This window comes from Haliaeetus albicilla, chromosome 15 (genome assembly GCF_947461875.1).
Source record: "Haliaeetus albicilla chromosome 15, bHalAlb1.1, whole genome shotgun sequence".
In the NCBI taxonomy this organism is placed as follows: Eukaryota; Metazoa; Chordata; class Aves; order Accipitriformes; family Accipitridae; genus Haliaeetus; species Haliaeetus albicilla.
This window is the reverse complement of record NC_091497.1, coordinates 19,159,058-19,177,961: the sequence shown is the minus strand read 5'-3', so window position 1 is coordinate 19,177,961 and position 18,904 is coordinate 19,159,058. Positions and strand designations below refer to the sequence as shown.

The window sequence follows — 18,904 nt, the reverse complement described above, 5'->3', positions numbered from 1 at the left end:
TCCATTTTTCTAAAAAACAGCTTTCTGGAAGTGGGCTGGTGTGTTTGAAACTAACACACCCCCCCCCCCCCCCCCCCGCAAATGGTGATGTGATGAAGACAACAGACAATCATTGCCAGGAGGTTCCTTCATCACTCCCTCCCTTGGGTTTGTTTACTGTGTAAGACCCTTCCCCCCCCCCCCCTTCCTCTTGCTCTGTTCCAGGCAAGTGTTGAAAAGAAAAATTGTTTACTTGACTCCTAAATACCATTAAGGAAAGAAAACCTCTTGAATTCAATTTCCTGCAAAATTTCATTAATCTCATACATCCTCTGTCTTTTCCTTGTTCAATACAACACTTTGTCTAGCTGTAAGTAATTGATACAAATATTCCTTGCAGCCTGCAGTTATCCCTCAGCTCCTTGGTACCCCATCACAGAGGAAGACTGCATATGTCTGAACTTCATGCTAATTTAATAAGGCAAGAAGTTTAGTCATAGTCTAGTCCTGAACTTCACCCATTATAGTATTTATGAGACAGACTTTCATACAATAGGCTTAAAACAAAATACAGACCATCTTTATCTTTGTTACCTATATGTTTAATGACTGTTTGTGGACTTACAAAAATATTCATGTTATACAATTTAATATCAATCAACAAGTAGAATTAGAAACACACAAGGACTCCTGATTCTCTTTGAAAAGATCTCATTTCTGCACATAGAGACAAACAATTCAATGGCTTGTTTGAACATGTTAATATTGCTACCCTGCAAACTGTTAGGTTTTTAGTTTGGTTTTTTTAATAAAGTACTTAATTCTTCCATTACTCAGTATAAGAATTCCTACTGATAGCAATCAGGACAAATCTCAGAAGTTTGAGTACACAGCCAACTTTTAATCATGTCTCCTAGATGTCCATGAACACCTCCAAAAATTCTCAGACAGTAAACTGGTATAGCACACATGTCCAGGCATCTTCCAGCCAGCGTTACAACATGCTGGAGTTCAGGGACATTTCAAAGATACTCATTAATATTTCTAGAATATTTGACTTGACAAAATATAAGTTAGATTTTTCAAAGGCTGCCAACTTTCTCCTCTTGGTGACAGACCAAGCAAAAATGGTAACTGAACATTTCCTCAATACCTTCCAACATTTACTGAACTGTTGTTTCTAGAAGTTAAGACAAAATTAAATCTTCTTTTCCATCCAGTTCCAATGAAGGCACAAATGTTTCCACCTATATGAAGAACTTAAGTGCATTAGAACAAATGGGAAGTATTTGTAAGGCTCCAGCTCTACTAAAAAAAAGAAGTATTCTTTTTCTGGAACTCTAGCATTGATGTAAACCAATTAATTCACTAAGCCAAAGCATGACAGTCTTTTCCAGTTGTAACAGCCTTACACTCCAACTTTTGCAAATTAAAAAAAAATAATCAGCTGCTTACATCACTTTCCACACACAGAGAGGGTTTTTTTCCACTAAGTTCAGCCCCGAGCCCTTGTAGACAGACAAGGGAAAAGGCAAACGGGAAGTCTGTTGCCGAGACCATTGTGACATTCCATTGAGAAGGTCCCAGAAGAGAGCAATCAGCTCTCCCCAGCCACAAAGCAAACACCTCAGACTTCAGCAGCACAAAGGAAGTATCACCCAGATCAAGGGCAACAGCCCAAAATTTTTACTATCTTTTGTTAAAGCCAACACTGTTTCACTTTCTTGGGCTTCTAGGCAATTCCAAGTACTGTTTTTATGCACCATACATAATGGCCAAATGGGGGGGGGGGGTGGGTGGGGTGTATATCTCCTTATTAAAAGGAATACAGTATGCAGCCCGCACAGTGAGCTGCAGTTTATTTTCATGATGCAAAAAGGCAGGCATAACCTGTATCAATGAGTTTCGGCCAGCTTCTAAGAACGTTAATAAAAAAAAAAATGTAAGTGGGTTAGAAAGGTAGATGTTCTCACTTAAAAGGGGCCTGAAATCACTTGAGGATCTGTCCCAGCAAAACTGTTTCTCAGTGTCTACTATTCTGACGGTGCAACATAAACTTCAGTCTGCTTATCAGTATGAATCACCTCTCTTCACGTTTACTTGCTCTACTACACCACCAGCACATCTTGAAATGCAACAGTATTGTTTTTATTACATCCCACTGTATTAGCAGTTTGTGTTTGGTTTATGGAAAACTCAAGAAAAAAAACGACAACAAAAAAGAGAGCATGCAAGCACACTGGATTTATCACTTCCCTTTGGAAATGCACCCATAATCAAAGTCAAAATTTTGCTGGTTAGGACATTCTCCGAGTGCAAGCGTGCACAACACAGTCCAGTGGACTCCTGACACACAATACAACAAAAATCTTGCTGACTTTTAGTGTGGTCCTTTCTCTGATGTACTCAGCTAACACTCCAGCCTCAATTTTCAAGTTTCCTCTTGACTTTTCTAGTCCAGAGCTTGAAGTGAGGCAACTGCATCGATATTCTAATTTAATTAGAAAGCAGACTGCTGATCAAAACATCAAGCAGAGTGCCACAGATTAGAGTTGGATTAAATGCAAAGGCAAAAATATATTAAAATGCTTTTGAATTAAATTCACCTTTCTACCTTTATTTAAAATTATCCTCTGGGCTTCATTTCAGAGAACAAATTTTGGGTCTCCACAAAAGCTTAATGCATTAACTCAGTTTTTATAAGCCTAGCTGGTGGGAAATAAGTATTTGAAATAAACAAGCTGTTAGGACAAGTACATTCTGCAGTTATTAAAAGAAGACTGGAAGCCAGGTCCGCAAATACCTGCAACTAACTACTTGACATTGCTATTCTTCAAGAATAACTGTATGCTTGTTATGTGTAACTTCATATACTCCTTATACTTAATATTATTTGTTGCGTCCAAGCACATCTCAATTTTACAGACAAAAGTGTTACCATGGCATTTACACTTCTCTCAGTATTCCCACTCAATGTTTTCAGGTGTTTTTCTGTACTCCAGAGTTATGTGTAGTTTCTTACATACAGTTTCTTACTCTTGGATATTAGAAAGTCTACAGTGGTGCTTCTCCATACACATCCTGATCTGTTGCGTATCAAGATGAATAAAGCTGAACACATTTTCACAAGCACTGCAGAATTTGCTTCAAGTATTCAAAAGCAAAGGAATCTTCACAGCAATGCAAGGACGATGCTGACAAATACCTGTCAAAAAGACAGGGATACATACCTTGCTGAACAATGGCACTTTATTCCTTGTGCAGAATGAAAAGTTTACTTGATCTAAGTCTGTCCGAAATGTCAGTGTAAATAAGAGTTCTCTTCAAACTGTTTCAAGAACAGCTGCCATTTCCTTGAACTGTCTGAAGAAGTTCTAAAAAGCAAGAATTAATATAAATTTCAGTTGCTTGAAGAAAAGCTCAAACTGAGCATGTTAGACAAAAATCACAATCCATGTTTCTCACATGCCCTCTTTCCTCCAGCTACATTTGCAGCTTGAACTGAAAGCTTCTGCTTTTCCTTTTGTGGGCTGTTTGGCACTTGGGCACACTCACTACGGAATCTACACAGGTGATGCCTTATTTGCATGGGTTTGCCTATTAATAGGAGATGCTGCTATGAAAGAAAAATACAAAGTAGCTCTCACACCACAACAACAACAAAAAAAACAACAAAAAAAACCTTCTCACACAAATGTTTCTATTCCCAGCTGAAATAACCCAGGCTTCTCAAGTATAGCATCCATTTCTTACAGTAGTTAATCAGCAAATTATTAAATAGGTTTCAGCCAGAATTAATACAACATATCACACCTAAGGATTCAGAATATCCTTCTCAAATTCCTGCCATCCACTTCCAAGGATTTATTTCTTTGTAAACTTGTACGATATTCTAAGTGATGTATCTATTCGCCCTTTAAACAGGAATGACAACAGAAGTGCCACATTTATGCAAAATTAAACAAAGTTACATAAGTTCATAGATGAAAGCATAGCAATTAAGAGCCAATGGTTACAACGCAAACTGACCTCCATTGCTTAGCCCAAGTTTTAGATTTTGAGGCTGGGGAACAGTTCTATAGATTTAAAACATTCCATACGTTTTTAACAAGGCAGAGTGACAGCTGACAAGACAGATCCAAAAGTCTTTACATCTTCAGTTGTTATCTTATTTGTAAGATAACAGATTAATTACTGCTAAATTAACATTTTTGGATAAGTGATGTAGAACCGAATGCTATGAAGTATTTAGCTTCAGTATTTTAAATAATTATTTCATGCTTCGTCTTTGAATGACTGTATTAGTAAGCAACAAAGACATATTCATCAAGGTATACAGTTGCTCCTTCACAATGTCACCATTGTTTTTAAGGGACTGAATCAAGTAACACTGATTACAGACCTTGAACTGTGGGACCGTCATTTCAAAAGATTTGTCTGTTATTTGTCCAGAAGGGTCTGCCACCTTTAGTGTCACTGTAACATAAGGATACTTCAGAGACCTGCAGGTGTCAGAGCTCATTGCAACTCCCAGTTTCCATTTAATGTCTACAAACTACAAAGAAGAAAAACATTGGAAACAGTATTAAAGAAAGAGATCAAACCTACCATTGCTATTCTATTGGATGGGTATTTTACAGACAATATAGGACATCTAGAGCTCATATCCAAATGGGAAACAAACATACACATTCAGATATTATTGCAAATACAAAAATCATCTGTCCTTCAATAGTGAAAAAATTAGCAATGTTAATTTGTCTTCCTTATTCAAGTACTGTCAACAGCCAAGTACAGTCTATTTAAAGTTCCAGTAAGAGGACCTTGAGCCACAAGGTTCACCTGGCTTGTATATCATTCATGCTTTTGACTTTTTGTTTTTAATTTTCTAAATCAAGTGGAAACATGAGAAAAACCTCAGTGCACAAAAATTTTATAATAGCAATAATGGAAAAAACCAAGACATTTCATAACTATTTTAGATAAACCAAAGTACACCATAAATATGTTTCAGACAGGTAAGTTACCATTTTTAGCCTTTTATGATAGGCAGAACTGTTGAATAAAGAAGTGAAGAGAGCCTTTAGAAGGTTACTATCAAGCCTCAGAGAAAGATTTTTTTTTTCCTAATTCTGTTCTCTTTTAAAACTCTTGTTAGAAAAAAAAGATCTTAAAATGCAAATACACTGTGTTATTTTTTCAAAAAGGAAAAAAAAGAATGCTGGAAACTGACAGAATGTATCTTTTAAAAAGTTAAATTTAAGGGAGACAATGAATAAAACAATCAAGTGCTAGTGTTATCAACTCTAGAACAATTCAAATTACATTTAAAACAGATTTACGTAAACAGCCAATACAATTGTCTGCCACACTGACTGCCACTCACCTTGCCTAATAGTACTATGAAGCACTAATTTTTAAAGAGGTATGAAATGTGACTTCATCATCCAAAAAATATCAGACAACTGTTCAGCATTTATTCAACCTTTATTGTATATGCTTCTTTATCTGGGTGGACATTTGGCAACACATATATACATATAGGAAAGCTTTCATCAGTCAAGATAACACCGTGTGCTTGACAATACAACATACACAACGAAGCACTGACATTTATGAAAAGTTAATAGTTAGCTCAACTGCACTTTGTCATTTAGTTACCTGCCCCACTGTGGCTGTATTTCTTGCATCTTCTGACACACTAATGGATTTGCCCTGTTCATTCCATACATGACGAATAACTTGAACGGCATGTTTTGGCAGCACGCTGACTGTGTTGCCCAAGGCAGTGACGAGTTCCTCTGTAGAGAGATTGCTTCTGGCTGCTGTACTATAGGTATATCCAAAGAACACCGCATCAGTTCCATTCTCCACAATTTTAATAAAATTTTTCACTACACCCCAAACAGGCATTTTTAAATTTTTGCTTTATGTGTCTATGCACTTTACAATAATTAGGCAGCCTGTGATTTTTCTTTCCCCAGAATATTTTACTAATCTTTTGTATCCACATGCAAAGAGCAACATGACCTGACTTCTAATGTGTCTTAATATGCAGAGAGAAAGCTTCACTGGGCTTGCACAACACACAACATTAAAACAAAAATAATCACAGCCTCCAAGTGCTGTTGCAACTGAAAAAAGGTATAATTCAGTGAAAGATGTGTGCATAGGGCAGTTAAATGATATTATTACTTTAGAAACAAGGCCGTTTAATTAAACATTTAGGAAAGGTAATTTAAGTACCACCAAAAGGCAAGTAAGGACTCTAGGTAATGGTATAATTGGTACTAAGAGGAGTCAAATGATGCAATAAACCCTCAGCTGAAAAGGCAGCAAGTCTAGAGGAAAATTGCCCTTCGATTTCCTCTACAGAATAGGTTAAAAAAAAATTCCCACCCTAGGTTTCTTCATGCACATCCACTCCTCTTAAAGAGACATTAATAAAAGAGAAAAAGAGTTGGTCCTCCAAGTAGCATGGTCTAATATAATTTAATGCTTTATATTTTATAGTGGAAAAATTAGTGTGTTAAATTTCTACTGGTATATTTTCTTCAGTCATATTAATGTTACATAAAATGTTCAGATACTAGATATTAAAAGAACAAGCAAGATCTTGAAAATTTTATCTTTCTGAAAAGAGAAAAACTTACAGCAAAACAACAGCTGAAAATGCTACCTAAAATCTCTATCACAGCAAAGTTCAACATTATAAAACTGTGTGCCCTTTAAACAGGCACAAATGCTGGTTTCTAATCTTTAAGAAACAAGAAGTTTTTAGACCATGTTTCTTCCAGGCAAAGGGCTAGCTGACTTAGCTTTAGAGGTGAACTTAACTTCCTCTTTTATTTTGCCAGTAGTTCTAAAGCTTGCAGACAGGATCTTGGAGCAATTTCCTCTCTTTAGTTTTTCTATTACAAAAAGTAAGACAATATATTAAGTATTTTTTAAATTTTTTAAGAACATAAACTAAGCCCAGAAGTTCTTTTTTGTGTACTGAGAGTTACAAACTTCTGCCCTTTTCCCAAATCAGTTCATTTTATACACACATTTGATGTCACTTTTTAATACCACTGTTAAGTTGTGGTGGAGGGAAAAAAGACATGAGGGAAAATTATTTTGTGCTTACCTAAATAGAAAGGAAACAATGTTAGCTATTTTTGCCAGGTCACCAACATTAATCTCAATCCCGGATGTTTGAATTCTCTGGAAACAGAAAGTTCAAACAATTACAAATAATAGTAAGTTATGCATTAATAAAAACCTCTTTGTGTGTATATATATATACACACACAAAAATTGACTTGGGGAATCTATCCTTTACAGCATATACAACTAATATACTTGCTTGTAAGTGCCAGTATCCAAACTTACCTGACACAATTCAGCTGTATTTACACCTGGGATCTTATGGTTCAGATGTTGAATTATTTGTTCGCACTGTAAAGAAAGTTTGAAAACATTCTTAATGCATATTTTATTATACAAGACAAAGCTAGCTTGAATACCTGGAGATTACTAAACAAAAAGCAAAAGTGGTTAATGCAAAAATGGACAACAGGAGGATGCTTTAAATGCAGAGTGAAGAATAAAGTCATTGAAATGTCTGATTTTAAAATTACAGCAAATCCAAGAAAAGGAAATAAACTCAGGCAAGACTTTTAGTTGCTAGCTCACTAGCTATTCCTACATAACACACCATCTTCATACTAATTGAACAGTCATTCTGTTCAAGTGCACACTACAGTAAACAAGCTGAACGTTTTCTAGACAAGCTAGCTTGGTATTTCATTTAGATGCAAGGCAAAACACATTTTTAAAAGTCTTCTGTGATAAAAACATAAATTTAAAGCAATCCCATTGCTCTTAGCAGGACTGGTCCATTTTATAAGTCATGTAAATCTAAGCTACCAGATACATAAGATTCCCTTTGCAACAGATAAAAACCAGCAGAGCTTAAAAAAATAAGGTTTCCTAGAATCAAAGGGTGCCAGAAGCCCTTCCATATCCCATTTATTGCTCTACTTACCAGTTCTGCAAAAAAGTCTTGAGGTATTAAAGTAATCTTATCTGCTACACCACCAACATCTGAAAAACACAAGCAGTAGCGACCAGAAACAAATCCTTAAAGTGTTATGGTAATAAATCTAATCCCTCTCTGAAGAGCTCCTATGTCACGAGCCATACATTTTCCTTAAAAGCAAAGCTTTCTTTAAGGGAGTTTGTCCTGAATGGCATTAACATAACCTGCTCAGCACCCAGGTAAGCCTAACAGGAGCGACTCCACAAGGCCTCCGAGCCCCAGACCGAGTCCGTGCAACTGCAGTTTGACAGCCCTGAGTAACTCCCCCACCTCTGCGGAGCTGTATCCGCACCAAGTCCCTCAGCTGACCGGGAGGCCGGGCGGGCATGCCCAGGGCTGTCCTCCGCCACCAGCAGCACAGAACCGCTGCTCTCCCCAAGGCTACGCTGCTGCACCCAGGCCGCCTGGCCCCGGCGAAGCCCCCAGGCGGCCCGCGGACAGCCGGGAAGACCCCCTCTGGCCCACCACAAGCCTTCTCCCTGTCCCACCGGGAACGGCTCACCCCGGCGCCTGGGTGAGGTGGCTCCGGGGGGCAGGGGGGGCGGCCGGCCCCGCTCCCCTCCACACCCCACCCTGCGGGCGCGGGTGGGCCCAGCTCCCGCCCAGGTTCCCCTCAGCTCCCCTCCGCCCCCACACCGGGGTGTCGTCCCCCCCTGCCCCTCACCCAGCGCCTCCAGCGCCCGCGCTAGCACCGCCGCGGAACCGGCGGCCATGGCGCCGCGCACGCGCCGAGGCCCGACTTCCGCCACACAAGGCTCGCCGCCCTGATTGGCTCCGGGCGTTACCAGAGCGAGGCAGGGCCAGCGGCCCTGCCCTTATTGGCTACCGGGCAGGGAGCATGCGCTCTTCTTCCCTGGGGGAGGGCGGAGCCGCCTACCCCTACGCTGTGGGTCCCGCTGGGAGGGTTTTGGGTGTTTTGTCCTTGTCGAAATAAATCGTCTTTTAAATAGACGCAAGTAAAACGGGGACTGCGTTTTAGGAGAGTCTCGGGTCTGCAGTCGTCGGGTAGAAAAGGCCACCGGCGGGCGGTGGCTGAGGACCTGCCCGCGCTCTCCCTCCCGCTGCAGGCCCTGGGGGGGGGGGGTTGGGAAATGGCGCTGGCGTGGGAGGCCCCGGGGAGGCTTTGGGAAAGGCCTCTCGTTCAAGGCGCACCTGGTTTGCGCAACGAGCGGTTGACCGAGTTTGGTTCGCGAACTGGCGTCAGGCCCGTCACGCTCAGGCGTGCCTGCCGCACGCTGAGCTTCGCGCGGATACACCGAGCGACCGTACTCTGTGGAGGTGGACTGTGGGGTCGGCCTGTACACCTGCAAATGAACTGTGCAGTTCATGGATGATCCGCGTAGATAAGCCGTTGTCTTCGGTTTTATGGGAAAAGAGCCGGTTTTTGTAAAGCTACAGCTAGAACCATGTTCAGTAAGCTTTTCATACTGAACTGAATTAAGGTTGGGGTGTGGTTGGAGCCCTCAAACGATACTGATCCTTCACCAGTTTTGCCTTTTAAAAATAGAAAATATTCTTAGGTTTCTCTAGTAATCAGTTTGACATTTGCTTTTAGCTTTTTTTTAAATGATGTTACAATCTAAGTAGATCTATTGTAAGACTGTGACAGAGCAGTAATACATAACTTGTCATGTCGTTAGTGCTGGCTAGTTTAAAATTACATCTTTTCAGTAAATGTTTATGAAAGAATTCAGAATATATTTCAGGAAAGGGGTAATTATTAGGGAACATGGTGTGTGTTTATGAGCTTTATACATTTATGGCCTGTCTGATCTTGGCCTCTCCCTTTTAAAGTATCTAATTAAGTCCGTGAATGTTTCTGAGTAGTATGTGTTTTTATGACCTCATGATTATCAAAACACTAGCAACGTACATACTGGTAAGATCTGTCTCTGATACCAAGGTCTTGACTTAATCTGTTTGTTCTTAACTTAGCTAACTATTACATACTTCGCTATCTAGAGAACTTTACATATTCTTTTATATTACAGTTTCATCAAGTCTCTTAGTAGTGGCTTTAGCACTATGACTAATGTTCGTTATGTTACTTTTGATTCTTTCTCCAAGATGGGGAGGTAGATGTGAAGTTGAATATCTTGGTGGTTTGATAATTACAATATCATTTGCTGAAATTTTAGAGTTATTTCGGGGTTATTTTCATCAACATGTAAACATGCATTTCGTTCTTTGAATTTGGAACAGAAGGTGGTGAAGTATGGAACAATCTCGGCTTGTCTGCCCATCCACAGAATTAAACTGTACCTTTAGAAAATTCTGCCTTCTCTAAATGTGTTCTCTGAAGCTTTTAGTAGCAGAGGAAGGTAGATGCAGACTGACCGTGATCTGACAGTACAGGCCCATCTTTTAGCTAGATGAGGACTGAGAACTTAATATGAGGAGACACTTGGTATAGAAACTAGAAGACAAATCTCATGAGCTACGAGTAGACTGGATTGCTGAAGAGATATGCTACAGTAGTGTTGATAGGTCAATACAGAAGCTTCAGGCACAGCCATGTAGCATCACCGTAGTCCTGCTAAGTGATTACAGGGGGTAAAATAAAAACATCATTAGGTAATTTACTCCATTTCATAAACTTAACATTTACAGAACGGGGTGTGATTTGCATCAATGCTCTCTAAAAAGCTACACCAAGTTATTCAGCAAAGCTCTTCAGGCAGACAGGAGAAAGTGTATCTGCTACCTGGGTTTCTCCAGTGCCTGGGCCCTCAACTGTATGGTGTCCCCAACACCCTGCCTTTCTGGCCGCCTGTCTCTTTGGTAGTCCTGTCTCTACAGTACCTAGAAACACTGTTTGCTCGTATTACGTATTATTCTCCTTCCTTCTCTCATGGGACTCTGATTTCCCTGTAAACTGGCACAGTTTCTACCTTTCCTGTGCCCTTTCTGCTCAGACGTGCCTAGCTCTGCCCTAGATGTACGTGCATGCTCAACCACCTCCTTCCCGCTGCCCCAGGTCTTTCTGGACACTTGCAGGGCGGGCCCAGAGGTCCCACTGATGGGCTTCTACAAAAACCTTGTCCAAATGCCCGCTTCTGAAGACGCAGGGCCCAGTGCAAGTGGTGCACAGGGCTGCGTAGGTCAGCTGCAGTCTGTAGAGAGTGGTGGCAGCAGCAGCTGGGGAGGGCTGGGGCCAAAAAAGGACAGGTTCCTTCATTTTTAGCTTTTCTGAATTAACCTGAAAGAAGGCATAACACTAAATGTGGAATGAATATGTGTATATATAAAAACGTCTTACTATGTTCCATGTGATGTGTACAGATTACACTCTGCTTGATCTTAGCCAAAAGGCCAAGAACTGGTGCGTTTGCGCTCCTGAGACGGGAAAGTTATGAGGGGGCTCGCAGCTGTAGAAGAGAAGCGCTGTTTTTGATGGGGTTTAACGCCTCCTACAGTGATTTTCGGCAGATCACGCGTGGACCTGGCCACCTGCGTCCTGGCTGCTACACGCCCTGAAGCCTTCACTGCCCGCCGCTTCCCGGTTCCCTCCGGATCCCTTTGTCCCGCCTCGCTGCCTGGTCCGTCCCGTTCCCACGGCTGCGTTTTCCTGAACGCTGCCTGTACCTCACGGCCGGTGAGCGGCTGGAGGCCGTTTCGGAGGGGCCCGGCCGTCCGCCGCCTTCCCGTCAGCCCCCGGTTCCCGCCCGAAGGCCGGCAGCGGGCTCTGGCCTTCCCGGCGCGGGGGCGGCGGGGCGCCCCCTGGCGGCTCCAGCGCACCACGCAGGCCCCGATGGTTGGGAGCAAGCGCGGGGCGGGGCGGCAGAGGCAGCACCCCTTGCCCCGTTGGGAGAGTCCATTGCCGGGGGGGAGCCAAAAGGGGGGGGGCGGTTAGGGGGGAAATCTTCCGGCCGCCGGTCCCCGGGAGCACCTAGGGGGAAGGCGTTCATCGCCGCGTCTGCCGCCTCGGCCCGCCGCTCCGGAGCGGGGCAGAAGTGTGCCTGGGGGCGCCGGAGCGTTGGTTTCTTCTCCCGCCCCTCCCCCTTTCCCGCGTGGCTCGGTGGTGCGGTCCCGGGTCAGGTCTGAGGCGAGGCGGCGCGAGGCGCTGTCAGTGCCGCGGTGCGAGGTTCAGCCCAGCGCCGGTACCAGGAGCCGCCCCGCCGCCCCCGCCATGGAGCCCCATCGCTGGCTGCCCCTGGAGGCCAACCCCGACGTGAGTACCCGGCTTCGGAGGGCAGCTGCCGGGTGCGCGGGAGGGCTGCCTGCCTGCCTGCCTGGCTGCTGGAGGGAGGGCGGGAGGGAGGGAGGGAGGGAGGGTGGCGGAGAGGAGAGGGCTCGGGGCCGCTCCGGCCTCAGCGTCGCGGGCTGAGGGATGGCTGGTGGGGGCAGGGAACGGGGGAAGTCTTAGCCCGCGGATCTAACTGGGGTCCTGTGCTTTCTTTTCAGGTCACGAATCAGGTAAGCAGCTTTTGATTGAGGTAAGCTTTAGCCTCTCTGCAGGTTTAGGCCCATCTCCTTTCATTTTCATGTAGTAAAGGCTCCTGCTTCTCCAACGAGAGTAACCCTTTCCTCCCCCACGGGTGTCTGCACTCAGTCTTCTAATATTGGACCGTACTGGAACCTCCTCTGAAACCTCCGAGTACATAGTGTCATGTAAAGATACTATATTAAGGAAAAAACAGTAAAGGAAAAGAGAATAGGTGTGGTCTGGCTACTAATGTAATCTCTGATGTGTTTCAAGGTGAGTTTTAACCCATGAATTAATGATTAAAACATTATTATATATTTATATGTAACCTGTGCCAGTTCTGGACCTGTACATGATGGCTTTGTGTACTTGTATGGATCTGCTTACATCAGTGTCGCAGTCTCTTTCTTCTTTGGCTCACCATAAGAAATAATGTCATTTTACCGTATTTGCACTTGGCTGCTTATTCATGACAATATCTGCACGATTTGTTGTTGCTTGTTTTGTTAGCGTAGTAGCATCGACACTAGAAGAAGGAAGCTTGTTCTAGTTTACAAAACAATGTCAGCACTAGATAAACTCTAGCTGAAGGGAAAACACACATACTCCAACCCTGCATCATGTTCTCAGTGATAATTTTGAGTATCTTTAACAAGCATTAGAGGTCAGATGTTGATCCCAGCAGGCCTGTTGATAATGTTAAGGATGGTGCTTAAGCCAAAAGACTCCAAAGCTTCCAGCAGTAAGATGACATTCTTAAAACTATACTGTTGAAACATTTTGGAAATCAGGAATTTCTATGTGTGAAGAATGTATTTTTTTGTTGTTGTTGCTGTAATATACTAACTGTGTCTGCAGGAGAGTGAAGGGTTATTTGATGGTGGATCATTTTGTACTTGGCTTTCTAGTTTCCTAGGACAAATAATTTCACAATTCTAACAGTATTGCTGCTGCAATTTCAGAAGTTTTGAATCCCAGTCCTGGGTTAAAATTAACAACATTTCTGGGAGCTTTTCTTGAATGTGTGCTATAATTTCATCATGGTTTAGATTTTCTTTAAATTTTGAAATTCAGACACTAAATTCCAGTTTGGAAGAAAATAAGTGTGAATAAATTACTAGTAGATTTGCAAATTCTCTAACTTCTTCTCATTTTCCAGATGTTGAGATGAACTCATCATGCTACAATAAAGTCCTGTCAGCTGTAAAGTAGAAATTCAGGAGGAAAAACTAGTGGCTTTTTTTTATCTGAATTATCTTGTATCACTACATGTTTATATTTTATGAAGAAAATCCTAGAAGAACATTAAATGAACAGTTCTAAGTGTGTTCAGAATCTGTCTCTCTTGCTCATTGGCTTTGCACTGATGATGGATGATATCTATCTATTGTGGATGATCATGGATTATAAGAGTATGTTCTGTCAAGGATTTTCTTGTTAATATTTCTGTACAGAAAAGGCCACTTTAGACCAGTTAGACTTCTTCCCTCACTATATTTTGCCAGTCTTAACTGAGCAGTAGTTGTTATTCTCCAGGCTGAGAGGTGTATATTTAAAAAAAAAAAAAAAAAAAAAGAAAAAATGGCTAGTGTTAAATATGAATACACCTTGCATTATTAGTCATTGCTCTTTTAATCTCATCAGTACAGTGGTAAACTATAACAACAGGGCTGTTAGTCACAAGTTATTCATATCCTGCTTATGTTCAAAATAACAATAATAGTAATTTGAGATTCAAATGAAGCTGCAAACGCATTTTTAGAAAATCCTGTTGAATTAATTGCAAGGACAGACTTTTTTTTGTGGTTCTCTGTGCTGTGCTCTGTAAAATACTCTGGAATTCTTCAGGATTAAAAAAAAAAAACCAACAACAATGGTGTGCCCCTAATAGCTGTAATATATGTGTCTAGTAGTAGTTTAGTACATATATCTCTTTACACAGACATTTAGCCATGTGTTTCTTGGTAGGTTTTTTTTTTTTTGCTATTTGTTGTGGGGATTTTTTTTAATTGTATTTTATTTGTTTTGCTTGAGTGTTAAACTATCCTTGGAACATACTACTTCTGTTAATGTTATTGCTAGATGAGGTAGTGAACTCTTAAAACCAAAAAAAATTCCAGTCACCTATAAGATGCATGTATTCTTAACTCATAGATTGTAGTCAGAACTGTCATTATGATTTAACAAATGCTTAGTCTATTTTGGTTATTGTACTGATCATTTTATTCCCTTTTTTAATAGTAACTAGAAAGAAAATGTACTGAAGGCAGGTACATTTGCTTTTAATATGTTCTTACCATAGTGTGTGCTCTCTAGTTTTGAAATGTAAGTTGTAAATTTGATACTCTTTCAATCTTTGTGGTAGAAATTCAGATGATAATGGAGGAGAACTGGTATTTCTCAGTTATAGGGTATGTGAAATCTTTCCAAAGTATCTTGAAAGCTTTTCTCTATCTGAAAGCATTCATTTTATAATACAAGTCTCGGAATTTCTAAATCATTAGTGTATATAGGACCTCTCTTTGTGCACATGTGTTGGAATTATTTAAAGGCCAGAAACTGGCTGGCGAGGATAACAGGAATATTCTTTCTTAGCTTTAAAGATTTCCAATGGCAGTGACTCGCTTTGAATACCACAGCCATGTATCTGTAGTACTGTTTTTAAGAGAGAAGTCAGCGTAGTTAAATGTACCATGCAGTGCTAATTTAATTGTTGCAATGCTTTTTTTCCCCCTCCACTTCTACAGTCTGACAGAATGAATTGTTAGTCCACCTCTGATACAGAGAGAGTTGATGATTCAGCATTTACAAATCTGCACTTTGTGTACAGTGATGACAGGGAATGGTTTCTTCTCTTTGACCTTCAGCTGGAGGGCCTGACGTGACCAGAGCTACCCTTCTAACTGAATTTCTTATGAGACTCTCCCCACTAATGGGAGAGAGAAAGCAAGAAATTGCAAGAAAATGGGGTTTATCTGCCCACTGTTTACCAGATGGTGTTTGGCTATGTATCTTGTTCTCAATTTCTTCTACCACCAAAAAAAAAAAAAAAGTCAGACTGCATACAGATTTTGGGAGTGAAAAGATCAGACACAGGCTGATTGTTCTCTATCATGATGTCGCTTCAGTCTGGCTTGCAATCCACAATTGATTCCCTAGCAAGCCTAGCTAAACAAAGAAGTAGTATTGGTGGATATCTTTCTTGATCTCCCCACCTTTCTTCATTCTCTCTTACCATTCTTCATCTCACACGTTCTTCCTAGATAAGGTACCACGTCAACTCATGCCTTCGTTATATCCATAAGGATAGAGTAATTGACTGCATCTGATTATAAAGCTCAAGCACTGGCTTCAGGTAGTTCAGAGTTAAACTACTGAGTGTTGGCTGTGGCTTGGGTTTCTCTTGCCATGTAGGGCTTACTTGCCAGTTCTTAGTTACCTTCCAGCATTATTTTCAGGTCTTTGATCCTACTTTTTCTCTCTCTCTCTCTTTCTTTTTTTTTTTTTTTTTAAGCCATTAAGGTACTGAGCGTCAGCTACATAAAGAAATTCATTTTAGTCCATGGATGCCCTTGACAGCTGTGCCTTTAAAGTTACAGGGGCAATAAAGATCACAAAACATAGAACAAATGGCAGAAACTGGATACAGCCAGCCTTCACCCAGTTATGGAACACATTTCTAAAGGGTGTCAGGCAAATACAGGGATTAATTAAGTATCTCAAGGAAGCAAATGTTACTCTTCCTAAAAGGTCTTTCCATTTTATGAACTCTACAACACTATCACACAGGCTTTCCCAGAAGAAAGCCCTACCGATCAAAGTAAATGAAAAGGCAGTGCCCGCAATTCCTGAAGTGTGTTGGGTGGTAGTACTCAAAGATGAGTTACTGTCTTGGAGTGAAAGGATGTCAGATGTGAAGGAACAGAGATGTCCTTCTGAAAATGATTAGCTAAGCTGTTTTTTTAGTTGGGGGGTGGGGGAGTGGAGTTTAACTTTTCTGTTGTAAGCAGAGTGGAAACAGTGTGTGCATGCTTGGAAGACAGCCTGTTGTTAGGAGTGTAGCCTCAGAAGGTGGAAGACCAGGACTTAGTTTGTGTCTTTCTGTAAAGAGAATAGCCCAGAAAGCCTTCCACAGAGCCAACAAAGGGGAAGTGTTGAGGCTGTGGCACAGCATAGCAAAGAATAAACACAAGGACAAATACGAAGGGATTGCATATGTCCACTGTGAGATCACTTGTTGAATGGCTTCCTCTAGTTTAAAATATTTCAAGCTATATAGACCTCTTATTGAGTGTAAATAGGTAGGTATGTTGCAAAGGGAAAATTGTAACTTGTTTTGGGGTTTAAAGCATTATTTATATCAACAGTTGAAAGATTGACTTAGATCTGCCTTTGTACGTTTCTCAGTAACTGAAAGCTAAGAAAACGATGTGTTTCGTTCCTCTATTTGTACTTGCCACTTCTGGCTTTTTATTAAGCTCTTTTTTGCTCAGTTTCTTATTTCTGTTTCAATGACAACTAAAAATTGTAACAAGGAAACCCTTACTGTCGAACCCTGTTTAAGTGGATGGGGTGCTACGGAGTGGAAAGCAAGTGGTAGTGGTTCATGTGGTAGGTTATCTTGTTGCACTGAAGATGCCATTCCTTGCTTCCAGGTTTTCCTTGGTGTAAAGGACCAGTAGAATCCAATTGTTGCTTTAGTACACTGTAAAAATACTATGTATAACAGCTTATTTGGAAGAATGGATTGATCCGGCTCATGCCCGTTATGAATAATTGTTTAGATCATAGAAACAGGTCTCTAAGTGTTTTTCACAGCATAACGTGGTGTCCTGTTTTGAACCAGTGGCTCAGTAGCTGCACCTTGGGACTCTGTTCGGAGCATTCTAAAGTTCTTCCTCACTGGGGCAGTTTCAGAGGAAGCCTGGGTCAGCTGGTTAGTCCAGCTTTCCGTGCGCTTTGCATTGCTGCCTGTGTGATGTCCTGGTTCAATATATACGGCAGTGCCTGGGCATACTGAGTATTAAGTTTCGAAACTGCTTGATGGTTATGTTAAAAATATATACCCCTCATTGTGAAGATCAGGAGCACTAACTGTTAAGTAAGTGCTGCTCTTTTAGACACCCTGAAGAAACTAACACAATTGGAAGGATAAGAATTTTGTAGCTGTAAGATTTCTCATATTTTTGATGAAGTTGAAAGTGACCTCTTTTTTTTTTTCCTCCTTCATTGCAAATTTTGAAAAAAAAAAAAAAATTGTGACGATAAATGGGCTGTATTCCTTGAACTTTATTATGAGGTCCTGAAATACAGTGCTTGAGGATATTAAAGAATTCATAGTAAATCGTGAATTTCCCCAAGTAAGTTTATTATAATGGAGCATCTCTTGTTTGAGCAAGACCATATTGTGGCCACTTTAAGTGAAGAGTAGTTGGTAAAGAAGAATAATGCACCTCATGTAAGTTACAGCCATGTATTTGCTTCTGGTATGCCTTTTGAACTGCTGTCTAGAACTAACGTTTCTCCAGCTGCTGCCATCTTGTCATGTCAGTCATTTTGATTAATGGTCTGAAAGATGCCTTCTCTAAACTGCATTAAAAAATGGTCCCTTCATTTTAATTCCATAAATGTCATAATGAAAGAATTAAGAAACATATAATGCCCAAACAATAAAATATTGTTTGGGTGGTTCCCTTATTTCCATAAAGGAATTTCACTTCTGAAACAGATTTTTGTAATATGCCTGTAGAAATTATGTACAAAGAATTGAAAGGAAAATATTGTGCATTTATATTTGTAATATAGATTAGTTTAATAAGAATTGAATACTTAAGGGGCTGAATACAACTATCTATTTGTGGATTTATATATATTGTAATGTAAGTGTTCTTCTGTTGGTTTTTTTTTCTTTTTCTTGGTGATAATTCCATCAGACATATTTTATGCAGTGTCTTACTACTTTCTAGGGAAAAAGATTAGCTTCAATTTAACTAAGTGCCAAAAATTCTTATGCTTTAATGAAAAAGTTACAAAATACTGATTGTCTTCATTGGTTTATTTAGATGTAGTCCTTCAAGTTTCCTAAAGCCATAGGCATGTTTTGTTTTTGCAGAAGAAACTCTTAACTGTGGTTTTGTTGTGGTACAGCGATGCTTTAATCCGCTGGGTAGAAGTACAATAAAATGTAGGCTCTGTTGGTGTCTTGGTTTGCATTTGCAATTTGAAGAGGATTACAACAGTTGGTTCTTCCCACAAAAGCTCTTTGACTTTTGCATCCGAATGTCTGGAAATGTTTGTGCATTTTGCCAGTTTTATGTTTTCATGGTTCCAACTTGTATACAAATACCACAGTAAAATGTGGAAAACTCAAAGTCTTTAGTATAATGCCTTAGTATTTAGAATGTGGTGTTCTTGAA

The 18,904-nt window shown here is 40.7% G+C and overlaps 2 protein-coding genes across 5 annotated transcripts in view; one reads left to right on the top strand and one right to left on the bottom strand.

Moving 5' to 3' along the window:
- Positions 1-559: 559 nt before the first annotated feature.
- COMMD6 (COMM domain containing 6) lies at positions 560-8,836 on the bottom strand. Of its 2 annotated transcripts, none has more exons than XM_069802547.1 (7): positions 8,727-8,836; positions 8,009-8,067; positions 7,354-7,419; positions 7,109-7,185; positions 5,641-5,809; positions 4,382-4,534; positions 560-3,353 (listed from the first exon to the last, which is right to left on the bottom strand). In XM_069802547.1, exons 1-7 carry the CDS (start codon positions 8,773-8,775, stop codon positions 3,303-3,305), a joined length of 624 nt encoding a protein of 207 aa, XP_069658648.1. In that variant the 5' UTR covers positions 8,776-8,836; the 3' UTR covers positions 560-3,302. The 2 variants fall into 2 exon arrangements, with proteins under 2 accessions (XP_069658648.1, XP_069658649.1); XM_069802548.1 differs by lacking the exon at positions 8,727-8,836 and adding an exon at positions 8,372-8,609.
- Positions 8,837-12,077: 3,241 nt separating this feature from the next.
- The window catches only part of UCHL3 (ubiquitin C-terminal hydrolase L3), a 44,710-nt gene continuing 37,883 nt past the window's right edge, over positions 12,078-18,904 (top strand). The window contains exons 1-2 of one of the 3 annotated variants that reach the window (XM_069802545.1): positions 12,078-12,233; positions 12,467-12,478. In XM_069802545.1, coding sequence (XP_069658646.1) covers positions 12,192-12,233; positions 12,467-12,478 — 54 coding nt within the window. In that variant the 5' untranslated portion in view covers positions 12,078-12,191. Of the gene's footprint in view, positions 12,234-12,466; positions 12,499-18,904 lie in introns of all 3 variants that reach the window. The other 2 variants (XM_069802544.1, XM_069802546.1) reach the window with 2 other exon arrangements.